Raw genomic sequence first — 20,627 nt, 5'->3', positions numbered from 1 at the left:
CTACAGTACTTGTGGGGAAAAAAAATCAGTTAAGAGACAAGCTACGAATGAAATAACCCAAGTATGTGCTATCCTGCAAGCAAAGAAATCTCAAATATCAAATTTATTAAATGGTTTTAGATTTTTGGCCAGATGCAGTAGCTTACGCCTGTAATCCGAGCACTTTGGGAGGCCAAGGCAGATGGATCGCTTGAGTCCAGGAGTTCGAGACCAGCCTGGGCAACACGGCGAAACCCCATCTCTGTTTAAAATAATTTACATTCTCTTCACAACAGAATGGAAATCATACTTTAACATTAAGGTAAAAAAAAAAAAAACTTGATTTAATTTCTTAAAGGCAGCAAAAATCTTAAAAAGCACAGTTAATCTAATAATCAAGCCACTTTTTCCCAGAGCTTTTTTAAAAAAATTCTTTAGAATATGCTTCTTCTCCAAATTCCCCATTATTCAAGCTTATATTCTGTTGTGTGTGTGTTTTGTTCAAGTGATTCTCCTGCCTCAGGCTCCCAAGTAGCTGGGATTACAGGCATGTTCTACCATGCCCAGCTAACTTTTGTAATTTTGGTAGAGATGAAGCATCGTCATGTTGGCTGGGCTGGTCTCGAACTCCTGAACTCAGGTGATCCGCCCACCTTAGCCTCTCAAAGTGCTCAGATTACAGGCATGAGCCACTGCACCTGGCAACATTCTGAATTATGTAAATAGAAATTTAACATCATAATCACTTGAACCTGAGAGGCAGAGGTTGCAGTGAGCTGCGATCGTGCGGCTGCACTCCAGCCCGGGTGACAGAGTAAGACTCCGTCTCAAAACAAACAAACAAAAAAGAAATTTAACATCACAGTAAACTACTACACATATTTTGAAGATTTCACTAGCACTGTGCTCTATGTCCAAATCTAGTTTGTTTTTTTTTTTCTCACTCTGTCTTTCAGGCTGGAGTGTAGTGGCGCAATCTTGGCTCACCGCAACCTCCACCTCCCAGGTTCAAGCGATTCTCATGCCTCAGTCTCCCAAGTAGCTGGGATTACAGACACGTGCCACCATGCCTGGCTAATTTTTGTATTTTTTTGTAGAGATGGGGTTTCACCATGTTGGCCAGGCTAGTATAGAACTCCTGGCCTCAAATGATCTGCCCACCTTGGCCTCCCAAAGTGCTGGGATTACAGGCATGCCACTGTGCCTGACTCTGTATGTCCAAATATAGTTGCTGTTCAGATTTAATTCAAACTTCATTTAAAACTGCATGTTTTGCATTCAAATAATTAGGACAGCAAATCAATTAAAAATATTGTGATACATTAAATATCTTTAAAATTTTGCTTACATAAAAATCCAAAATATTTAAGCAATTGGCGGAGATCTAACAGAAAAAACCTGCTGGTAATTTATTTACTTACTTAGGTTTTAGAGACTGGATCTCACTATATTGCCCAGGCTGGAGTGTATTGGTTATTCACAGGTGCAATCCTAGTACCCTAGCCTCAGATTTCTGGGCTCAAGTGATCCTCTTGCCTCAGCCTCTCGAGTAGCTGGGACTATAGGCGGGTACCACCACACCCAGCCTTCTGCTGATAATTTAAATATTATTGCACTAATAAACCTGTATGTACAAGAACGACTTGTACGACAAGTACAAAAACAAAAACTGAGGAAACATGTCTGTGAACATTATTAACAATTTAATATGGTAAATCATGTCATCAATTGGGATGACAATAGACTTTATAAATGTTTTGTATTTTAATTAGCACTAATTAAAAATGTGAGAAATATTAAATTACCATCACTACACAGACTTCACTGCTTATGAACCACATACTGCTTTTCAAGAATGTTTGATGTATCTATGAAAACTTTATTATTAATCAAATGGATTTCCCCCCACCTTAGACTCATCAGCAATCAGAAGGTTGAGGAGAGATGCCATGCTGATCTGAACTGCAGCAGGCTTCACTCTGAGCACGTCCCTGTGGATGAGGTCACCTTAGATGCCTGCTCGAGCAACCATCCTCCAACCTGTGACTGAAGCAGGAACTCAACTGGATGTCTCTCACCCACTATTCACATCTTCAATGACTAACAGGCCATTAACTGCACAACTACAGCGTCAAACATTTATTTTACTAGTCTCCTGTAGTGTAACCATTAACTACCTGCATTTTGACTTTTCAAAGAGCTTCATTAGCTGCTGGAATCTTTCTGAGACCTGAAAATTTAAAAATGAGTGTTAATTATAAATACCTCAGTAATCTTTTTTCATCTTTGAAGAATACTTTCATAAGACAGCTAAAGACAGAGAAAGTCACCTTCAATAATAAAGAGATGAAGTAATGTTTAGAAAAATATCTTCATGGCCACGTGTGGTGGCTCATGCCTGTAATCCCAGCACTTTGGGAGGCCGAGGCAGGCGGATTACCTGAGGTCAGGAGTTCAAGACCAGCCTGACCAACATGGAGAAACCCCGTCTCTACTAAAAATACAAAATTAGCCGGGCGTGGTGGCGCATGCCTGTAATCCCAGCTACTCAGGAGGCTGAGGCAGGAGAATCACTTGAACTCGGGAGGCGGAGGTTGCAGTGAGCCGAGATCGCGCCATTGCACTCCAGCCTGGGCAACAAGAGTGAAACTCCGTCTTAAAAAAAAAAAAGAAAGAAAAATATCTTCATACTAAAGGTGATTACTAGTTAACTTTTCAATATTGAACTTTTTCTTTTTTTTTGAGATGGAGTTTCACTCTTGTTGCCCAGGCTGGAGTGCAATGGTGCGATCTCGGCTTACTGCAACCTCTGCTTCCCGGGTTCAAGCGATTCTCCTGCCTCAGCTTCCTGAGTAGCTGGAATTACAGGCATGCGCCACCACGCCCAGCTAATTTTTTTGTATTTTTAGTAGAGATGGGGTTTCTCCATGTTGGTCAGGCTGGTCTCGAACTCCCGACCTCAGGTGATCCGCCTGCCTCAGCCTCCCAAAGTGTTGGGATTACAGGCATGAGCCACCGCACCCGGCTTTTTTTTTTTTTTTTTTTTTTAAGAGACAGAGTCTTGCTGTCACCCAGGCTGGAGTGTGCAGTGTCAACAGCATAGCTTACTGTAAACTGGGCCCAAGCAATCCTCCCAGTCAGCCTTACAAAGTGCTGGGATTACAAACATTAATATTTATTTATTTATTTTTTTCTGAGACAGAGTCTCACTCTCTCACCAGGCTGGAGTGCAGTGGCATCATCTCAGCTCACTGCACCTCCGCCTCCTGGGTTCAAGCAATTCTCCTTCCTCCTAAGTAGCTGAGACTACAGGCACACGCTGCCACGCCCGGCTATTTTCTTTTTTTTCCGTATTTTAGTAGAGATGGGGTTTCACCATATTGCCCAGGCTGGTCTCAAACTCCTGAGCTCATGCAATCCACCCACCTCGGACTCCCAAAGTGCTAGGATTACGGGCGTGAGCCACCGTGCCCAGCCTAACATTAATATTTCTTAAACAAGCAAACATCAGTTTACAAAACAATCAGGATCGTCTCAGTCATACTTCTTCCAGTTACCAAGTTTTTAACAGTCCTACACTGAGCCATACTTTTAAAGAGGCTGGCTAATAAATATCTACATATTCTAACACTCAAAAAGTAAGTCTAAGCCAGCTCAGGAGTTCAAATCTAGCCTGGGCACCATAATGAGACTCCATCTCTTAAAACATTTTTTTCACGCCTGTAATCCCAGCACTTTGGGAGGCCAAGGTAAGCAGATCACATGAGACCCAGAGTTCAAGACCAGCCTGGCCAACATAGCAAAACTCCGCCTCCCCAGTAATCTATTAAAAATACAAAAAATTAGCTGGGTGTGGTGGCACACATCTGTAATACCAGATACTCGGGTGGCTTAAGCACAAGAATCACTTGAACCCAGGAGGTGGCGGTTGCAGTGAGCCAAGATCACGCCATTGCACTCCAGCAGGGTCAACAAAGCAAGACTCTGTCTCAAAAAAAAAAAAAAAAAAAAAAAAAAAAAAGACTGAGTGAAACTAACTTTAATTCAAAAAGAAAAAAATTCAATCTAAACATTTATTTATTTACTTTTGTCTGAAACAGGGTCTCACTCTGTCTCAGGCTGGTGTGCAGTGGCATGATCGCAGCTCACTGTAGCCTCAACCTCCTGGGCTCAAGTGATCAATTTGCCTCAGCCTCCCGAGTAGCTGGGACTACAGGTGCATGTCACCATGTCCTGCTATTTTTTTTGTTTTTTGTAGAGACATGGTCTCACTATATTGGCCAGGCTGGCCTTGAACTCCTGGGCTCAAGCGATCCTCCCTCCTCAGCCTTCCGAGCTGAGACCACAGGTGCACACGACAGCACCCACTAATTTTTTAAAATTTTTCTGTAGAGGCAGAGGTCTTACCATGTTGCCCGGATGGTCTCGAACTCCTGGCTTCAAGGGATCCTCCCACCTTGGCTGTGCTGGGATTACAGATGTGAGCTACCACACCTAGCCTAAATTTTAAGTATTTAGAGTAGCAACATCTGTGAACCAATAGAGATGTAAAAATTGGGTAGTTACCTGATTTGGATTTTTATCCAACTTGGCAGCTAAATATGCAAATGTTTTAAATGATGGCCCTCTTTTCTGACACTCCAATAAAATTTCCCGGTCATCATTTCTGAGGAGGAAAAAATTGTATTTAGTTTTAGTACACTGTAGTAGAAAGGTAATAAAAATCCCACTGCCTTGAAGTCCACCAACCAGGGAAATTTAAACCCATAGGAAAAAGGAAAAGTGTATATACCAAAATATGGACAATGGGTATCTCTGAGAAATAAGATTTAGATGATTTTGCTCTATGAGTTCATATGTATTCTGTAACAAATGTACTGATTTATTTTCTTAATGACAAAATTAAAGTATTTCTTTTTAATTCTACCTTTAATGTATACACTAAAAAACTTAGGGCCCAAAGATGGTCACAGACATAATAAGCAGAAGAACCAGAACTAGGCCGGGCGCGGTGGCTCAAGCCTGTAATCCCAGCACTTTGGGAGCCCGAGGCGGGCGGATCACGAGGTCAGGAGATCGAGACCATCCTGGCTAACACAGTGAAACCCCGTCTCTACTAAAAATACAAAAAAAATTAGCCGGGCATGGTGGCAGGTGCCTGCAGTCCCAGCTACTCAGGAGGCTGAGGCAGGAGAATGGCATGAACCTGGGAGGCGGAGCTTGCAGTGAGCCAAGACCACGCCACTGCACTCCAGCCTGGGCGACAGAGCAAGACTCTATCTCAAAAAAAAAAAAAAAAAAAAAAAAAAGAACCAGAACTAAAATAGAATCCATATCTTCTAATTCCCAGACCTCTGCTTTTTCTACATACTCTGACCAAATGGGTATTAATACAGTTGCTGAGATTTTATACTGCCACCTGCAAAGTTACTTGAAATGGGGATTTGAGGACTGTGGAATTAACAAAACTGATCACCAGTTTTCACAAAACTCAGCTTCTCTCATTAAGCATTCTAGTCAAGTATATCTACCTTTAGTCCAATGATTTATAACTGTGGTTACTTTTACATCTGAATGGGGTCTTGATTTTCTTAAACAGTTCATATAAAACTCAAAAGTGTACGGGCACAACATCTCATGCCTATAATCCAGCACTTTGGGAGGCAGAGGTGGGCAGATCACCTGAGGTCAGGAGTTCGAGACCAGCCTGACCAACATGGAGAAACCCTGTCTCTACTAAAAATACAAAATTAGCTGGGCGTGCCCTTGTAATTCCAGCTACTCGGGAGGCTGAGGCAGGAGAATCACTTGAACCTGGGAGGCAGAGGTTGCAGTGAGCCAAGATGGTACCATTGCACTCGAGTCTGGGCAACAAGAGTGAAACTCTGTCTCAAACAAACAAACAAACAAACAAACAAAAACCCTCAAAAGTACAACCGGTTTACAAAACTGTAAACTTCTAATCTGGAGGAAAAATCAAATTATTAGGTTGCTGCAAAAGTAATTGTGGTTTTGCACCAACCTATACCAACACTCCCATTTTTTGCTATTTCATCACTTGTCATTCCTTCTAAGATGTGCTTACACCAGTTCCTTCCAAATGAAATGTTTTTAATTTAAAAAGTGAAGTTAAAACACACTTTTCCCCTTCACTTTTTAACTTTCTTTCACTTCACTTTTTTTAAATGAAAAACTTCACTTTTCTTAACTTCACAATAGAGCTTTTCAAAGTGAAAAGTTATATCCATGGTACTACTGCACACCTCTGGTTAAGAGCCACTGTTCTACAATGAGAACTCATGGACAAAGGAAGGGGAACATCACACTCCGGGGACTGTTGTGGGGTGGGGGGAGGGGGGAGGGACAGCATTAGGAGATATACCTAATGCTAAATGACGAGTTAATGGGTGCAGGAAATCAACATGGCACATGGATACATATGTAACAAACCTGCACATTGTGCACATGTACCCTAAAACCTAAAGTGTAATAATAAAATAAATAAATAAATAAAAAGAGCCACTGTTCTAGACTGTACAACAGTACAGCAGGACTGTACTCTAGAATGTATCTTCAACTAAATTTGGCCACTTTCGAAGTTATCATTTTCCTTATTTTAGGATGATAAAGCTATGAAGACATGACAGATTAGGTATCTTTACGTTTTCTTTTCTTTTTTTCAAGAGGGAGTCTCACACTGTCACCCAGGCTGGAGGGCAGTGGCGTGATCTCAGCTCACTGCAAGCTCTGCCTCCCAGGTTCACGGCCATTCTCCTGCCTCAGCCTTCTGAGTAGCTGGGACTACAGGCGCCCGCCACCACACCTGGCTAGGTATCTTTAAGTTTTCTTTTTTTTTTTAGACAGAGTTTTGCTCTGTCACCCAGGCTGGAGTACAACCTTCGCCTCCCAGGCTCAAGTGATCCTCCTGCCTCAGCCTCCCAAGTAGCTGGGACCACAGGCCTGCACCACCATGCCTGGCTAATTTTTGTATGTGCTTTTTTTTTTTTTTTTTTTAGACGGAGTCTCACTCTGTTGCCCAGGCTGGAATGCAGTGGCACGATCTCGGCTCATTGCAGGCTCTGCCCCCCCAGGTTCATGCCATTCTCCTGCCTCAGCCTCCCGACTGCTGGGACTACAGGCGCGTGCCACCACGCCTGGCTAAGTTTTTGTATTTTTGGTAGAGATTGGGTTTCACCGTGTTTGCCAGGATGGTCTCGCTCTCCTGACCTCGTGATCTGCCCACCTCAGCCTCCCGAAGTGCTGGGATTACAGGCGTGAGCCACTGCGCCCAGCCCTAATTTTTGTATTTTTTGTAGAGACAGAATTTCGCCATGTTGCTCAAGCTGGTCCCAAACTCCTGGGCTCAAGTGATCCACCCGCCTCAGCGTCCCAAATTATTGGGATTACAGGCATGAGCCACTGCGTCCAGCCAGACAGATTAGATTTTTGAGCTCAAAATTTCCTGGTGATTTAAATATCTCACAAGATTCTTACCTTGTCCATAAAATGATAATTTCTCCCTTCTTTTTAATAACATTTTTTGCAGAAAGGCTTGTAGAAGTGGCAAGTGCTGCTGATGAATCCTTAATCCCTGGGGTTGCCTTTAATGATGAGGGATCTTTATTCACAGGAGGGGCCTTCTTATTAGCTTTCTTTTGGTGAGCTTCAGTATTCTCACAAGAATCTTGGGTAGGTTTCTTGGTCTTTTCCTTATTAGTTAAGTCTGTTTCCTTTCTTTGTTTTTTATGAGGATGATTTAGATCAGAAAAGTTTCTTCTCTTTTTGTGAGCATTATGCAAAGTCCCAGGCAACTCCGAGTTATCACAATTTGATCCTGGCTCTGATTTTAATTCATCTTTTTTTACTTCACATGAACTGGGAGATTCTGTCGTCAAGTCGATATAGGGTTCCTCAACAATGCATTTTAAAGGACTGTTTGCCATTTGTGCCTTTTCTTCCTTATAATTATCTTCATCTACCTGTATCACCCCACATCCCAAGTCTTCCACAGCTAATTCAGGATGATTACCTTCACTTTTAGTATCACATGAAGCATCTTGTGTCAAATCAATAAAAGCATCTACAGTATCAGCCTGCAAAGAATTGTCTAATATTTGAGCACTTTGATTTAAATTGCCTCCAGAACATCCCAACTGATCAATATTTAAAACTGTTACTTCTATAAATTCCCCCAAGTTTTTGGTTTCAGTGACTGGATCTTTTGTTAGATCTATGTATGTGTTTGGAAGATGTTCCCCGACAGAGTGTGAGATTTCTTCCATTGAAGGCAGTTCCTCAATGCTTTCAGGCAGTTTTGTTTCCCATACTTGATGCAATTTGAAACATTCATCAGCCACTTCATCACTATGACCCATCTTATCTGAAGCATCTTTAAGAAATTCATATATATCAGGAACCTGTGTTTGTATCATAGAGCTCTGTTCTTCATGAGTTGACTTGCTGCCATCAACATTTTTGTTGCAATTTTCCAATTCCTCCACAGATTTAAAAACTGTGTTCTGACATGAAATATATTCTTTCTCTGCTCCTTCATCAGCTTCCTTTCCATGTCTGGGCAAAGACATCAATGATTCATCAGGCATCATACTCTGTTTAAGACCAGAAGAGGTAGATGGTGTTGCACGTCGTATTTTCACAATGAAATGATCATTGGACTTTTCCATTATGACAGCATGCATAGGTAGATTAGGGTGGTACTGAAAGCCTGGAGCAACAGATCGGCTAGTCCAGGAAGAAGAACAACTTGATTTACTGCTTGAATTATCAGACTCCAGAGCTAAATGAATATCTTGCTCAGATGCATCCTCTTCCTCAAGTAAGGCATCTTCACTAAAATGAGCACTAATGACTTCTTCAGGAGTTGAACTGGATGACACATCAGGCTTTAAAAAACTGAGATGACCGTCTGACTTCAGAGGCGATGGTACTGTTAAAGAGACTGCTAGATCTTCAAGAAGTATGGAAGAAACACAGGGCTTGCTCTTTTCTACACTACACACATTATCTTTACTTAAAGGTAGGTTAGTAGACACTTCAAACATACAACTTTCATCCAACACATCAGGATGAACCGGCAATGAAAGCCCTGAAGACAGAGATGGACCTTTTTCAGATGATAATAATGACCAATTATCATCACTAATCATTTTAGGACATGGAGAAGCCACCCCTGAAACTAGCTCTTCTGTTGTACAAGCTGGTATAGACTCGCACTTAAGAGTCTCTAGCAGCTGCTTCTCTGGAGTCTTTAACTCCCACTCACTTTTTTCAGTACAGTTAACACTGCTGTCTAAAAGATCAGAACCTTGCAACAAACTTTTAAATATTTCACCCATTTGTGCATCACTCACTAAATTAAAAGTAAGGCTCGATGCTTGCTGTTCGGTAAGAATCTCGAAACTTCGTTCTGGCTTCAAAGTTGCATGCTGGGATGTCTGTGCATCCTCTATGCTGCTTCCTTCGTTTTTTTCTGACTTTGGGGTGCTTGGACAGTGTAGTTCCAAGGAGCGCTCTTCGGATTGAGAGTTCTTTGTATTATCAAAGCAATTGTTAAAATTTTTTTTAATGTCATGCTTTACAGTGTTAATACTGGAGTTATTTTGGTCTTGATAACTTTCCTCAGATTTTTTACATCCCACAAAAGACTTATAATGAACAGGGTCTTCTGATTTTGATAATTTTTCTTTCAGCAATTCTTTGCTGGAGTTGTCCACACTCCGTTTCTGACTATTTGAATACTGTACATTCTGTTTACTTGTTTTTTCAAGTTTGCCTTCATCACTATCTCTTCCAAAGTTTTTGGAATCACATACTAAGATTTTCTTAAGCTTTGCAAACAAATAATCAAGTTGGTCATCTACAAACTTCCACAATTTTTTTTTCATATCTGGTAGCTGCTGTTCAAATAAACGATCAACTATGCCATTCTTTTTAACTTGCTTAAGTTTAGACTCTATAACATCACAGAGATTCTTCTGTAAGGTAGTCACTGACTTAGAGATTTTGTGTAAGTTGAGATGTTTAATTAGAGATGTAAAACTCAAAATTGCTGACTCAATAATTCTGTGAAATTGGATTAATGAAAATTTTGCCTTGAATTTCATGTAATTTTTTCTTACATGTTTTCTTATCATTCGTAACATGTGCATGATCTCTTGTTCAGAAGAGGGTACAGCAATAATTGGAACTATTTTTTCCAAGCTGGAAGTGCTCATCACTTTATCTTTCTTCTCTGTTTTTGAAGATCTGCTAGATTTATCAGGTCTTTTATTCCATTTGTTATTGGTCTGATGGATCCTTACATGTGTTTTCCTACTGTCTTTATCTAAACACACAGTACTTTTCCCACGTCGTGGGATAGTCTTTGACTTCCGCACATCAGCTGACGCTCTAGGCTTGGAATTTTTTTCAAAACTTTCTTGTGGTTTAGATGTTTCACTATCACTTCTAATTTCTCCTTCTTCTAATTCATCTAATGGTGAATTCTTACATGTGTCTGCTTCTGTACATTTGTCAGATTTGTAAATTGGCTTTTGATTTTCCTTATTGAGATCAGACTGACTCTTAGAGGTAGAATGAGCTGAATTTGGTAAAAGCACATCTGTAGAAGAGAAAAATATATTAAAGACATTTATAGAAGATAAAAGTATATTAAAGTTTAGTCATTTGACATGTTCATATTAAATATTACATATAACAAAAAATTAAATACTGAGGCAATTCACTGTTTTACTAGTTCTTTTTGAAGCAGGATGTTAATGCCTAATATTTGTATCATTGATTTTTTTTGAGAACGAAGTCTTGCTGTGTCGCCCAGGATGGAGTGCAGTGGTGCAATCTTGGCTCACTGCAACTTCTACCTCCCGGGTTCAAGCCAATTCTCCTGCCTCAGCCTCCTGAGTAGCTGGGACTACAGGTGACTGCCCCCACGCCCAGCTAATTTTTGTATTTTTAGTAGAGACAGGGTTTCACCACGTTGGCCAGGCTGGTCTCGAACTCCTGACCTCATGATCCACCTGCCTCAGCCTCCCAAAGTGCTAGGATTACAGGTGTGAGACACCATGCCCAGCCTGTATCATTGGTTTTTATTGATCTTAAAAAGTGCTCAGGGCCAGGCGCAGTGGCTCACACCTGTAATCCCAGCACTTTGGGAGGCTGAGGAGGGCGGATCACAAGGTCAAGAAATCCAGACCAACCTGACCAACATGGTGAAACCTCATCTCTACTAACACAAAAAGTAGCCAGGCATGGTGGCGGGTGCCTGTAATCCCAGCTACTTGGGAGGCTAAGGCAGGAGAATCGCTTGGGCCTGGGAGGCGGAGGTTGCAGTGAGCCATGATCGCACCACTGCACTCCAGCCTGGTGACAGAGTGAGACTCTCTCTCAAAAAAAAAAAAAAAAAAAAAAAAAAAAAAAAAAAAGGAAACAAAAAAACAACTCTGACTGGGTGCGGTGGCTCACATCTATCACCTATAGTCCCAACACTTTGGGAGGCCAAGACGGGCAGATCATGAGGTCAGGAGTTCAAGACCAGCCTGGCCAATATGGTGAAACCCTGTCTCTACTAAAAAAAAATACGAAAATTAGCTGGGAGTGGTGGCATGTGCCTGTGGTCCCAGCTACTTGGGAGGCTGAGGCAGGAGAATTGCTTGAACTCAGGAGGCAGAGGTTGCAGTAAGCCAAGATTGTGCACACTGCACTCCAGCCTGGGGGACAGAGTGAGACTTCATCTAAAAAAAAACAAAAAAACTCTCCATGTGCACTTCTAGATAACAGGGGCTGAGTAAGATGCTACTTTTTATGTTATCAAAAAAGAAAAAGCACCAATTTATCTTATGTATTTTACATTCTCATAAAATGCAAAGTTAGAGAAGATAATACAAACTATTACCTTTATGACTGTTATTATACACTGGAACATGAGGTGGGCTTTCATTTCTAAGAACTTTTGCTACAGGTCTCACTGGACTATTCAGAGGACTGATGGCTTCTGGAATAGGTCTCAGGTGATTAAGGTCAATGCTCAAAACCGAGTTATCATCATCATGATATACTGAGTTTGTTTCACCAGTTGCCATTCTGTGGTCCATTAACTCAGTCTGCTGAAGTGAAGAATCTAGAGTCTCTTTAGGTAAGCAAGGCTCCAAATGACACGACTTACTCTCAACCAGTGGTGTAACTATAACAGAAGGCTCAAATTTTGGGTTATTATCTTCTGAAAGCATTATTGGCAAAATATCAGCTTCCTCAATTGAAGGCTGCAAAATGCTTTCAGTGGTTTCACTCACTGTTGTTGAAAGTGCCACCTTCATTTCCATACCTTCAGAAATACCACAAGAATCTGAATTATCATTTCTTTTGGTATCCAATTCCAAGCCAAAGTTTTGAGACACATCTGCTTGTAATACATCCATTACCACAGGAGCTGCTGCCCTTCCATTATTAATGGTTTGTTTCATTCCTGTTGATGGAAACAAGGATTCTGTCTGTTGTATTTCCATAGGAGATGGGAAGGAAGTCTCTGTACCACAAATGGGCACTTCACAACGCATAGTATTGTCAACAGATCTAACTAACAAACAATTTTCATCTTCCATTTTGGTTTCTGAGATACCGATCCTGGGTTCAGTCACTGCTAGAAGAGCAACCTTTGGTTCCAATAACGTTGACTTGGTTTCCCCCATGGTATGTTCACTGACAGAGGCTTCCCCCAAGATATGTTCACTGATGGAGGGAACATATGCCACTGTTTTAGCTTGCACTGAAGACTCTGAATCACATACACCACTGGACTTGGGAACATCAGTTATTTTATGCTGATTATCCTGAGAAACAGGCTGCTTTTTAGCAGGAGAAAGAGTTAAGTTCAATTTTTTCATAAAACTCAATTTTAGGTCTTTGTTTTTTGTTTCATTTGGACCACACTCAGCTTTCATTGCAAGCTCTTTATTATCTGCTCCTTCAGAAACACCATTATCAAGGACTTCTCCCTTATCAGTCTTTGGCTCATTCTGTTTCTTTAAATCAGTAGTGGTTTTCTTAGTTTCCTTATTAGCCTTCTGCAAATGTTCTGTAGGTACTCTTTTTTCATTTCTAATATGCCTATTTTCTTCTTTGCTTTCTCGTTCTCTTTTCCTCTTATCTTCAGTTCTATGTCTTTCTGCTTTTAAAGATGTATTTTCCCTCTGGTGCATAGCATCAACTTCCTTAGAGTCAATGTTTTTGTGAGTTCTACTGTTTGAAAGAGAAGATGGACATCTTCCATCTTGAAAACTATGACTGTTTACACTCCTGTCTCTTTTACAATCTTCCCATCCTCTTCTCTCTTCTAGATGGTATTTACTTGAATTATGAGAAAATGTTATTTCATTCTTGGAATGAGGAAGTGATGCTCGTTCAGCTCTTCTCCAGTGATCTTGGTCCTTTACTACTGATTTAGGTTTTTGATCAACTTTTCTTTCTTCTTTGTCTTGTGATTTAACTTCTTTCCTATTTATATTTTGTGATCTTTCACTTTGTCTTTCTAGTTTTTTGTCACTTTGAGAGTCTACTCGACTGTGTGACCCTTCTCCAGGGGTCTCTTTCTCCCAAGAAGAGTTAATGCGTTCACCTTTATAGTCAGAATCTGAGTTACTTTTAAACTTTGAACTTTTGCTTTCAGTCTTTGATTCACCTTTACCATATTTCTCAGGATGTCCTTGTAGCCTTTGACTAGCCTCCAATATCTTTGGTTCACCATCACCACAGCCAGTACTTAAGTCTTTTCGTACTCTTTCAGTTCCTCTGTTAAACTGGCTATATCTAATATCTTTTCTTCCTCTTCTACTATCCTCATTGGAGCTACCCTCACCAACCTGATAATGAGAACGTGACCAAACACCATTAGTGCAGTGTTTCTCGACAGATGTAGGTAAATGTGAAGTACTCCTTTTATCAGAATGTGGTTTTCCTTCCTTTTCCAGATTTGGCAGTGAAGTGCTATGATGTACATCTTTAGAAACATCACTTTTAGCTCTGTGATCAGTCTTTGAACAATCATCCAAATGTGGAGATCTAGATTTAAGATCTTTTGTTTTAACTGTATCAAATGTCCTTGCAGTTTTATGATTATTTCGAAAATGTGGAAACTCAGACAATCTATTGTGAAATAAAAAAAAAGTTAGATTATATTTAGCAATATTCCAAACTTTATTCACATGAGTAATTCATGATTAAGAAATTACCAGCTTTGGCCAGGCATGGTAGCTCATGCCTGTAATCCCAGCACTTTGGGAGGCCAAGGCAGGTGGATCACTTGAGGTCAGGAGTTTGAGACCAGCCTGGCCAACCTGGTGAAACCCCGTCTCTACCAAAAATACACAAAAATTAGCCAAGCGTGGTGGCAGGCACCTGTAATCCCAGCTACTTGGGAGCTGAGGCAGGAGAACTGCTTGAACCTGGGAGGCGGAGGCTGCAGTGAGCCATGATTGCGCTATTGCACTCCAGCCTGGGTGACAGAACGAAGTGAGACCCTGTCCCTAAAAAAAAGAAGAAAAAGAAATTACCAGCTTCCAACTAAATTAGCCTGTTTTTAAAACATGAAATTCTCTTTCATGTGCTTTGCTCAAATAAGTTTTGAGGACCTGAGGATCTATCCCAATACTTGCCAGTGGCTCTTAGACTTACTTCACCACAGTGCATAACTCCCCAGCTAACCATGAGTTCACTTCTTTTAGAACAAGTGACATCATTTTCTTGCCTTATTCATTCTAGCTCAACTGAAACACAAAGAAAAGTAAAATCTTGCTAAACAACAGACATGATCAAAGTAAAACTCTACATAATTCTCTATCCTACTTTTCTGTTTCACATACAATCCCATAGCAAGCCAAAGCACCAACGGCCATCTTAAGATGTTATATACTATGCAAAAGTAAAAGGAATAAAAAGTTTTAATTCTTTCCTAGGAGAATAGTATATATTTACTGTTTAAAACAAACAAAAATCTAAGTCTTAAGGTTTTATATTAGTGTTTAAAAAAACTGGTAAGTTTCCTAGCAATAAAGTGTAGATAGCTCAATTCAGCTTTTTTTTTTTGAGACAGGGTCTCCCTCTTTCACCCAGGCTGAGTGCAGCGGCATGATCATGGCTCACTGCAGCCTTGATGTCCTAGGCTCAAGCAATCCTCTCACTTCAACCTTCCAAGTAGCTGGGACTACAGGCACAAGCCACCACGCCCAGCTAATTTTTAATTTTTTGTAGAGATGGGATCTCACTATGCTGCACAGGCTGGTCTCAAACTCCTGGACTCAAGCAATTCTCCTGCCTTCGCCTCCCAAAGTACTGGGGTTACAGGCATCAGCCACTGTGCCTGGCCTATTCTGGCTTCTGGTAATAACTTAATCTTCCAGAACTTCCATAATTTCTCTGAAATTTCATATATCTATTTCTAATCAGTAGTAAATGTGTAGAAAAACCCAAAACTTAAAAAACTCACAAATATAGGGAGATTGTTATAAGAGAGGATTAGAAAAACACACAACCTAAAACAATATGTAAACCTCATATGAACCCTGTTATGGATTGTGTCCCCTCTCCCGACCAAATTCATAATTTGAAGTTCTAAGCCATTGTTCTTCAGAATATGACCTTATTTAAAGGGTCTTTACAGAAATAATCAAGTTAAAATGATGTCCTCAAGGTGGGCCCTAATGCAATATTATTGGTGTTCTTATAAAAAGGGGGAAATTTAGGCCGGGTGCGGTGGCTCAAGCCTGTAATCCCAGCACTTTGGGAGGCCGAGGCGGGCGGATCACGAGGTCAGGAGATCGAGACCATCCTGGCTAACACGGTGAAACCCCGTCTCTACTAAAAATACAAAAAATTAGCCGGGCGTGTTGGCGGGCGCCTGTAGTCCCAGCTAGTCGGGAGGCTGAGGCAGGAGAATGGCGTGAACCCCGGGAGGCGGAGCTTGCAGTGAGCCGAGATCGCGCCACTGCACTCCAGCCTGGGGGACAGAGCAAGACTCCGTCTCAAAAAAAAAAAAAAAAAAAAAAAAAAAGGGGGAAATTTGGACACAGAGATACATTTAGAAAGAGGATACAAAGAGACATAGGAAGTAGACAACCATCTACAAGTACAGAGGCCAGAATCAGATCCTTCCTTCAGAGCCCTCAAAAGAAACTAACTTTGCTGACACTTTCATTTTGGACTTCTAGCCTCCAGGACTGTGAGACAAATTTTGGTTGTTCAGGCCACCCATTTCTGGTAGTTTTGTTACACTAAGCCTAGGAAACTAATATAGATACTGACTCAACCGACCAACTATTGGTAGATACCTTTGAGATCATTGGGGAAATGTAAACACGAAAAGCACTAACCATAAAAGGAACACCCTTGAAGCTGGGTGCAGTGGCTCATGCCTGTAATCCCAGCACTCTGGAGGGCCAGGCGGGCAGATCACTTGAGGTCAGGAGTTTCAAACCAGCCTGGCCAAAATGGTGAAACCCCGTCTACTATAAATACAAAAAAAATCTTTTTTTTTTTTTTTTTAATTTTTTTTACAGGTGGTGCATGCCTGTAATCCCAGCTACTCGGGAGGCTGAGGTGGGAGGATTGCTTGAACCCAGCAGGCAAAGGTTGCAATAAGCTGAGATCACACCACTGCACTCCAGCCTGGGCAACAGAGCAAGACTCTGCCAAAAAAAAAAAAAAAAAAAAAAAAAAGGCTGTGCACAGTGCACAGTGGCTCACGCCTGAAATCCCAGCACTTTGGGAGGCCAAGGTGGGTGGATCGCCTGAGGTCAGGAGTTCAAGACCAGCCTGACCAACATGGTGAAACCCCGTGTCTACTAAAAATACAAAAATTAGCCAGCATGGTGGTGGGTGCCTGTAATCCCAGCTACTCGGGAGGCTGAGGCAGGAGAATGCTTGAACCTAGGAGGCGGAGGTTGGAGTGAGCCGAGATCACGCCACTGCACTCCAGCCTGGGCAACAGAGCGAGACTCCATCTCAAAAAATAAAAAAAATTTTTAATTAGTCGGGTGTGGTGGCGAGCACCTGTAATCCCAGCTACTCAGGAGGCAGAATCACTTGGACCTGGGAGGCGAAGGTTGCAGTGAGCTGAGATTGCACCATTGCACTCCAGCCTGGGCGACAGAGTGAGGTTCTGTGTAAAAAAAAATAAATAAATAAAATAAAAAAAAATAAAAAAAATAAAAGCTGGGCACAGTGGCTTATGCCTGTAATCCTAGCACTTTGGGAGGCTGAGGCAGGCGGCTCATGAGGTCAAGAGATCAAGACCACCCTGGCCAACATGGTGAAACCCCATCTCTACTAAAAATACAAAAATTAGCCAGGCATGGTGGCGCGCGCCTGTAGTCCCAACTACTGAGGAGGCTGAGGCAGAAGAATTGCTTGAACCCAGGAGGGGGAGGTTGCAGTGAGCCAAGATCACGCCACTGCACTCCAGCCTGGCAACAGAGTGAGACTCCATCTTAAAAAAAAAAAAGTGAGGCCGGGCGCGGTGGCTCAAGCCTGTAATCCCAGCACTTTGGGAGGCCGAGGCGGGCGGATCACGAGGTCAGGAGATCAAGACCATCCTGGCTAACAGGGTGAAACCCCGTCTCTACGAAAAATACAAAAAATTAGCTGGGCGTGGTGGCGGGCGCCTATAGTCCCAGCTGCTCGGGAGGCTGAGGCAGGAGAATGGTGTGAACCCGGGAGGCGGAGCTTGCAGTGAGCCGAGATAGCGCCACTGCACTCCAGCCTGGGCGACAGAGAAAGACTCCGTCTCAGGCCGGGCGCGGTGGCTCACGCTTGTAATCTCAGCACTTTGGAAGGCCGAGGCGGGCGGATTACGAGGTCAGGAGATCGAGACCACAGTGAAACCCTGTCTCTACTAAAAATACAAAAAAAAAATTAGCCGGGCGTGGTAGCGGGCGCCTGTAGTCCCAGCTACTCGGAGAGGCTGAGGCAGGAGAATGGCGGGAACCCGAGAGGCGGAGCTTGCAGCGAGCCGAGATTGCGCCACTGCACTCCAGCCTGGGAGACAGAGCGATACTCCGTCTCAAAAAAAAAAAAAAAAATGTGAGTTAGTAGAAAGAAAGAAAACGAAAACAAGTTTACAAGTTTAGACAACTTTTTCAGAGGTTAGGCTATGAAGATATGAACTTCTCTGGAGCAAAATATTGCCTCCAACCAATAAAAGAGAGAAATTAATGGAGAAAATCCCCTTGAGAAAGAAAATAATATACAATTGAGGGATAGTATAAGGGCTGTTTATTAATAGGGTATATGAGCACAGATGCCCTCTTGATATTTTAGTAATTTAGTGGGGACCTAGAAGAACCCATGACATATACACCATCATCTCATCAGGGCAAACAGTATTAGAGCAAGAACTCAGTCTTTTAGGAAACTAAATATATTCAGAGAAATATGTGGCAATGTTCTATTTTTATGTGCTTCCTTTTTTTTTTGAGATGGAGTCTCGCTGTCACCAAGGATGGAATGCAGTAGTATGATCTCAGCTCACTGCAACCTCTGCCTCCCAGGTTCAAGTGATTCTCCTGCCTCAGCCTCCCAAGTAGGTGGAATTATAGGCACCCACCACCATGCCTGGCTAATATTTTTTTTTTTTGAGATGGAGTTTCACTCTTGTTGCCCAGGCTGGAGTGCATGGCACAATCTCGGCAACCTCTGCCTCCTGGGTTCGAGAGATTCTCCTGCCTCAGCCTCCCAAGTGGCTGTGATTCTGGGTATGCGCCACCATGTCCAGCTAATTTTGTTTTTTTTTTTTTAGTAGAGACGGGGTTTCACCATGTTGGTCAGGTTGGTCTCGAACTCCTGACCTCAGGTGATCTGCCCGCCTCGGCCTCCCAAAGTGCTAGGATTACAGGCATGAGCCACCACGCCCAGCCAAATTTTTGTATTTTTAGTAGAGACAGGGTTTCACCCTGTTGGCTAGGCTGGTTTCGAACTCTTGAGCTCAAGTGATCTGTCCCCTTCAGCCTCCCAAAGTGCTGGGATTACAGGTACGAGCCACTGCGCCTGGCCACAATGTTCTATTAATAATCATATGTGGGTCAAGCATGGTGGCTCACCCCTATAATCCCAACACTTTGGGAGGCAGAGGCAGGAGGATCACTTGAGGCCTGGAGTTCAAGACCAGTGTGGGCTACATAGTGAGACCCTGTCTCCACCAAAAATAAAAAATAAAAAAATTAGGCAGACATGGTGTTGTGCACCTGTTGTCTCAGCTACTTGGAAGGCTGAGGAAGGAGGATCCCTTGAGCCCAGGAGGTGGAGGCTACATTGAGTTATAATTACACCACTGCATTCCAGCCTGGGTGACAAAATGAGACCCTGTCTCTAAAAAAAAAAAAAAAAAATACATTATTTTCATCTTTCCTCTCAAAGTTAAAAATATTCCACATATCAATACCCACTTAATTTATAACAGCTACACCACTCAGTAATACCTTTGGTGAAGATTACTTATTTCTTCATCCTTGCGGTTTATTTCCACTCTGGCAGTTTTGATAAGTGCTGAAATATTCTTCTTAAGAGACTGGTTTTCATTTATTAAGCTGAAATTCTAAAACACCACAAACTATATTAATAAAGCACATACCTATAGGGTTACTAATACTATTACATATATTAGCTGATAATTATTGAATGTTAACTACATGCAGGCATCACACATTTATAAGCCCTATGAGGAGTACTATTTATCCCTCTTATACAGGTGGGGAAGCTGAGACTATGAGAAGATAACTGGAAGGCTGAGGTGGGCGGATCACGAGGTCAGGAGATCGAGACCATCCTGGCCAACACTGTGAAACCCTGTCTCTACTAAAAATACAAAAAATTGGCCGGGCGTGGTGGCAGGCGCCGGTAGTCCCAGCTACTCGGGAGGCTGAGGCAGGAGAATGGCGTGAACCCAGGAGGAGGAGCTTTCAGTGAGCCGAGATTGTGCCACTGCCCTCCAGCCTGGGTGACAGAGCAAGACTCCATCTCAAAAAAAAAAAAAAAAGAGAAGATAACTGGCACCAGAAATAGTCCCACTTAAAGTGAAACTACTTAAAACAGAGATTGAAATGAAAAACCAATGAACAGCAGAAAAAGTAAGTTCTGCCTGGGCCATGATCTTGAAAATTGAAAATAAAAATGATAAGAATTAGGTTATATTTAACAGCTTTGGTTAAATTTGCAAAGATGTATTAGTCCAGTCTGGGCGTGGTGGCCCACGCCTGTAATCCCAGCACTTTGGGAGGCCAAGGCAGGTGGATCGCCTAAGGTCAGGAGCTCAAGACCAGCCTGGCCAACATGCTGAAACCCTGTCTCTACTAAAAATACAACAATTAGCCAGGTGTCGTGGCGGGTGCCTGTAATCCCAGCTACTTGGGAGGCTGAGGCAGGAGAACCACTTGAGCCTGGGAGGTGGAGGTTGCAGTGAGCTGGAGGTTGCAGTGAGCCGAGATCATGCCACTGCACTCCAGCCTGGTGAAGAGCAAGGCTCCATCAAAAAAAAAAAAAGATGTATTAGTTCCCAGATAAACAAAGAAAGAATTGAGAGTTCACTGGTTCTTTCAGGGGGAAGAGAAGGAAGAGATACAATTTTACCAAAAAGTAAAAACTAGAAC

At 42.2% G+C, this 20,627-nt stretch overlaps 1 protein-coding gene across 3 annotated transcripts in view; it reads right to left on the bottom strand.

Moving 5' to 3' along the window:
* The window catches only part of CASP8AP2 (caspase 8 associated protein 2), a 52,177-nt gene that overhangs the window by 851 nt on the left and 30,699 nt on the right, over positions 1-20,627 (bottom strand). For all 3 annotated transcript variants that reach the window (XM_003258336.2, XM_003258337.2, XM_003258335.2), the window contains exons 6-10: positions 19,461-19,576; positions 11,891-14,136; positions 7,474-10,600; positions 4,546-4,645; positions 2,157-2,209 (exon numbers count right to left, since the gene is read on the bottom strand). In XM_003258336.2, coding sequence (XP_003258384.1) covers positions 2,157-2,209; positions 4,546-4,645; positions 7,474-10,600; positions 11,891-14,136; positions 19,461-19,576 — 5,642 coding nt within the window. The remainder of the gene's footprint in view (positions 1-2,156; positions 2,210-4,545; positions 4,646-7,473; positions 10,601-11,890; positions 14,137-19,460; positions 19,577-20,627) is intronic.

Source organism: Nomascus leucogenys, chromosome 3, assembly GCF_006542625.1.
Source record: "Nomascus leucogenys isolate Asia chromosome 3, Asia_NLE_v1, whole genome shotgun sequence".
Taxonomy (NCBI): Eukaryota; Metazoa; Chordata; class Mammalia; order Primates; family Hylobatidae; genus Nomascus; species Nomascus leucogenys.
Note: the sequence above shows the minus strand (reverse complement) of the source record. Positions and strands in the feature narration are given on the sequence as shown.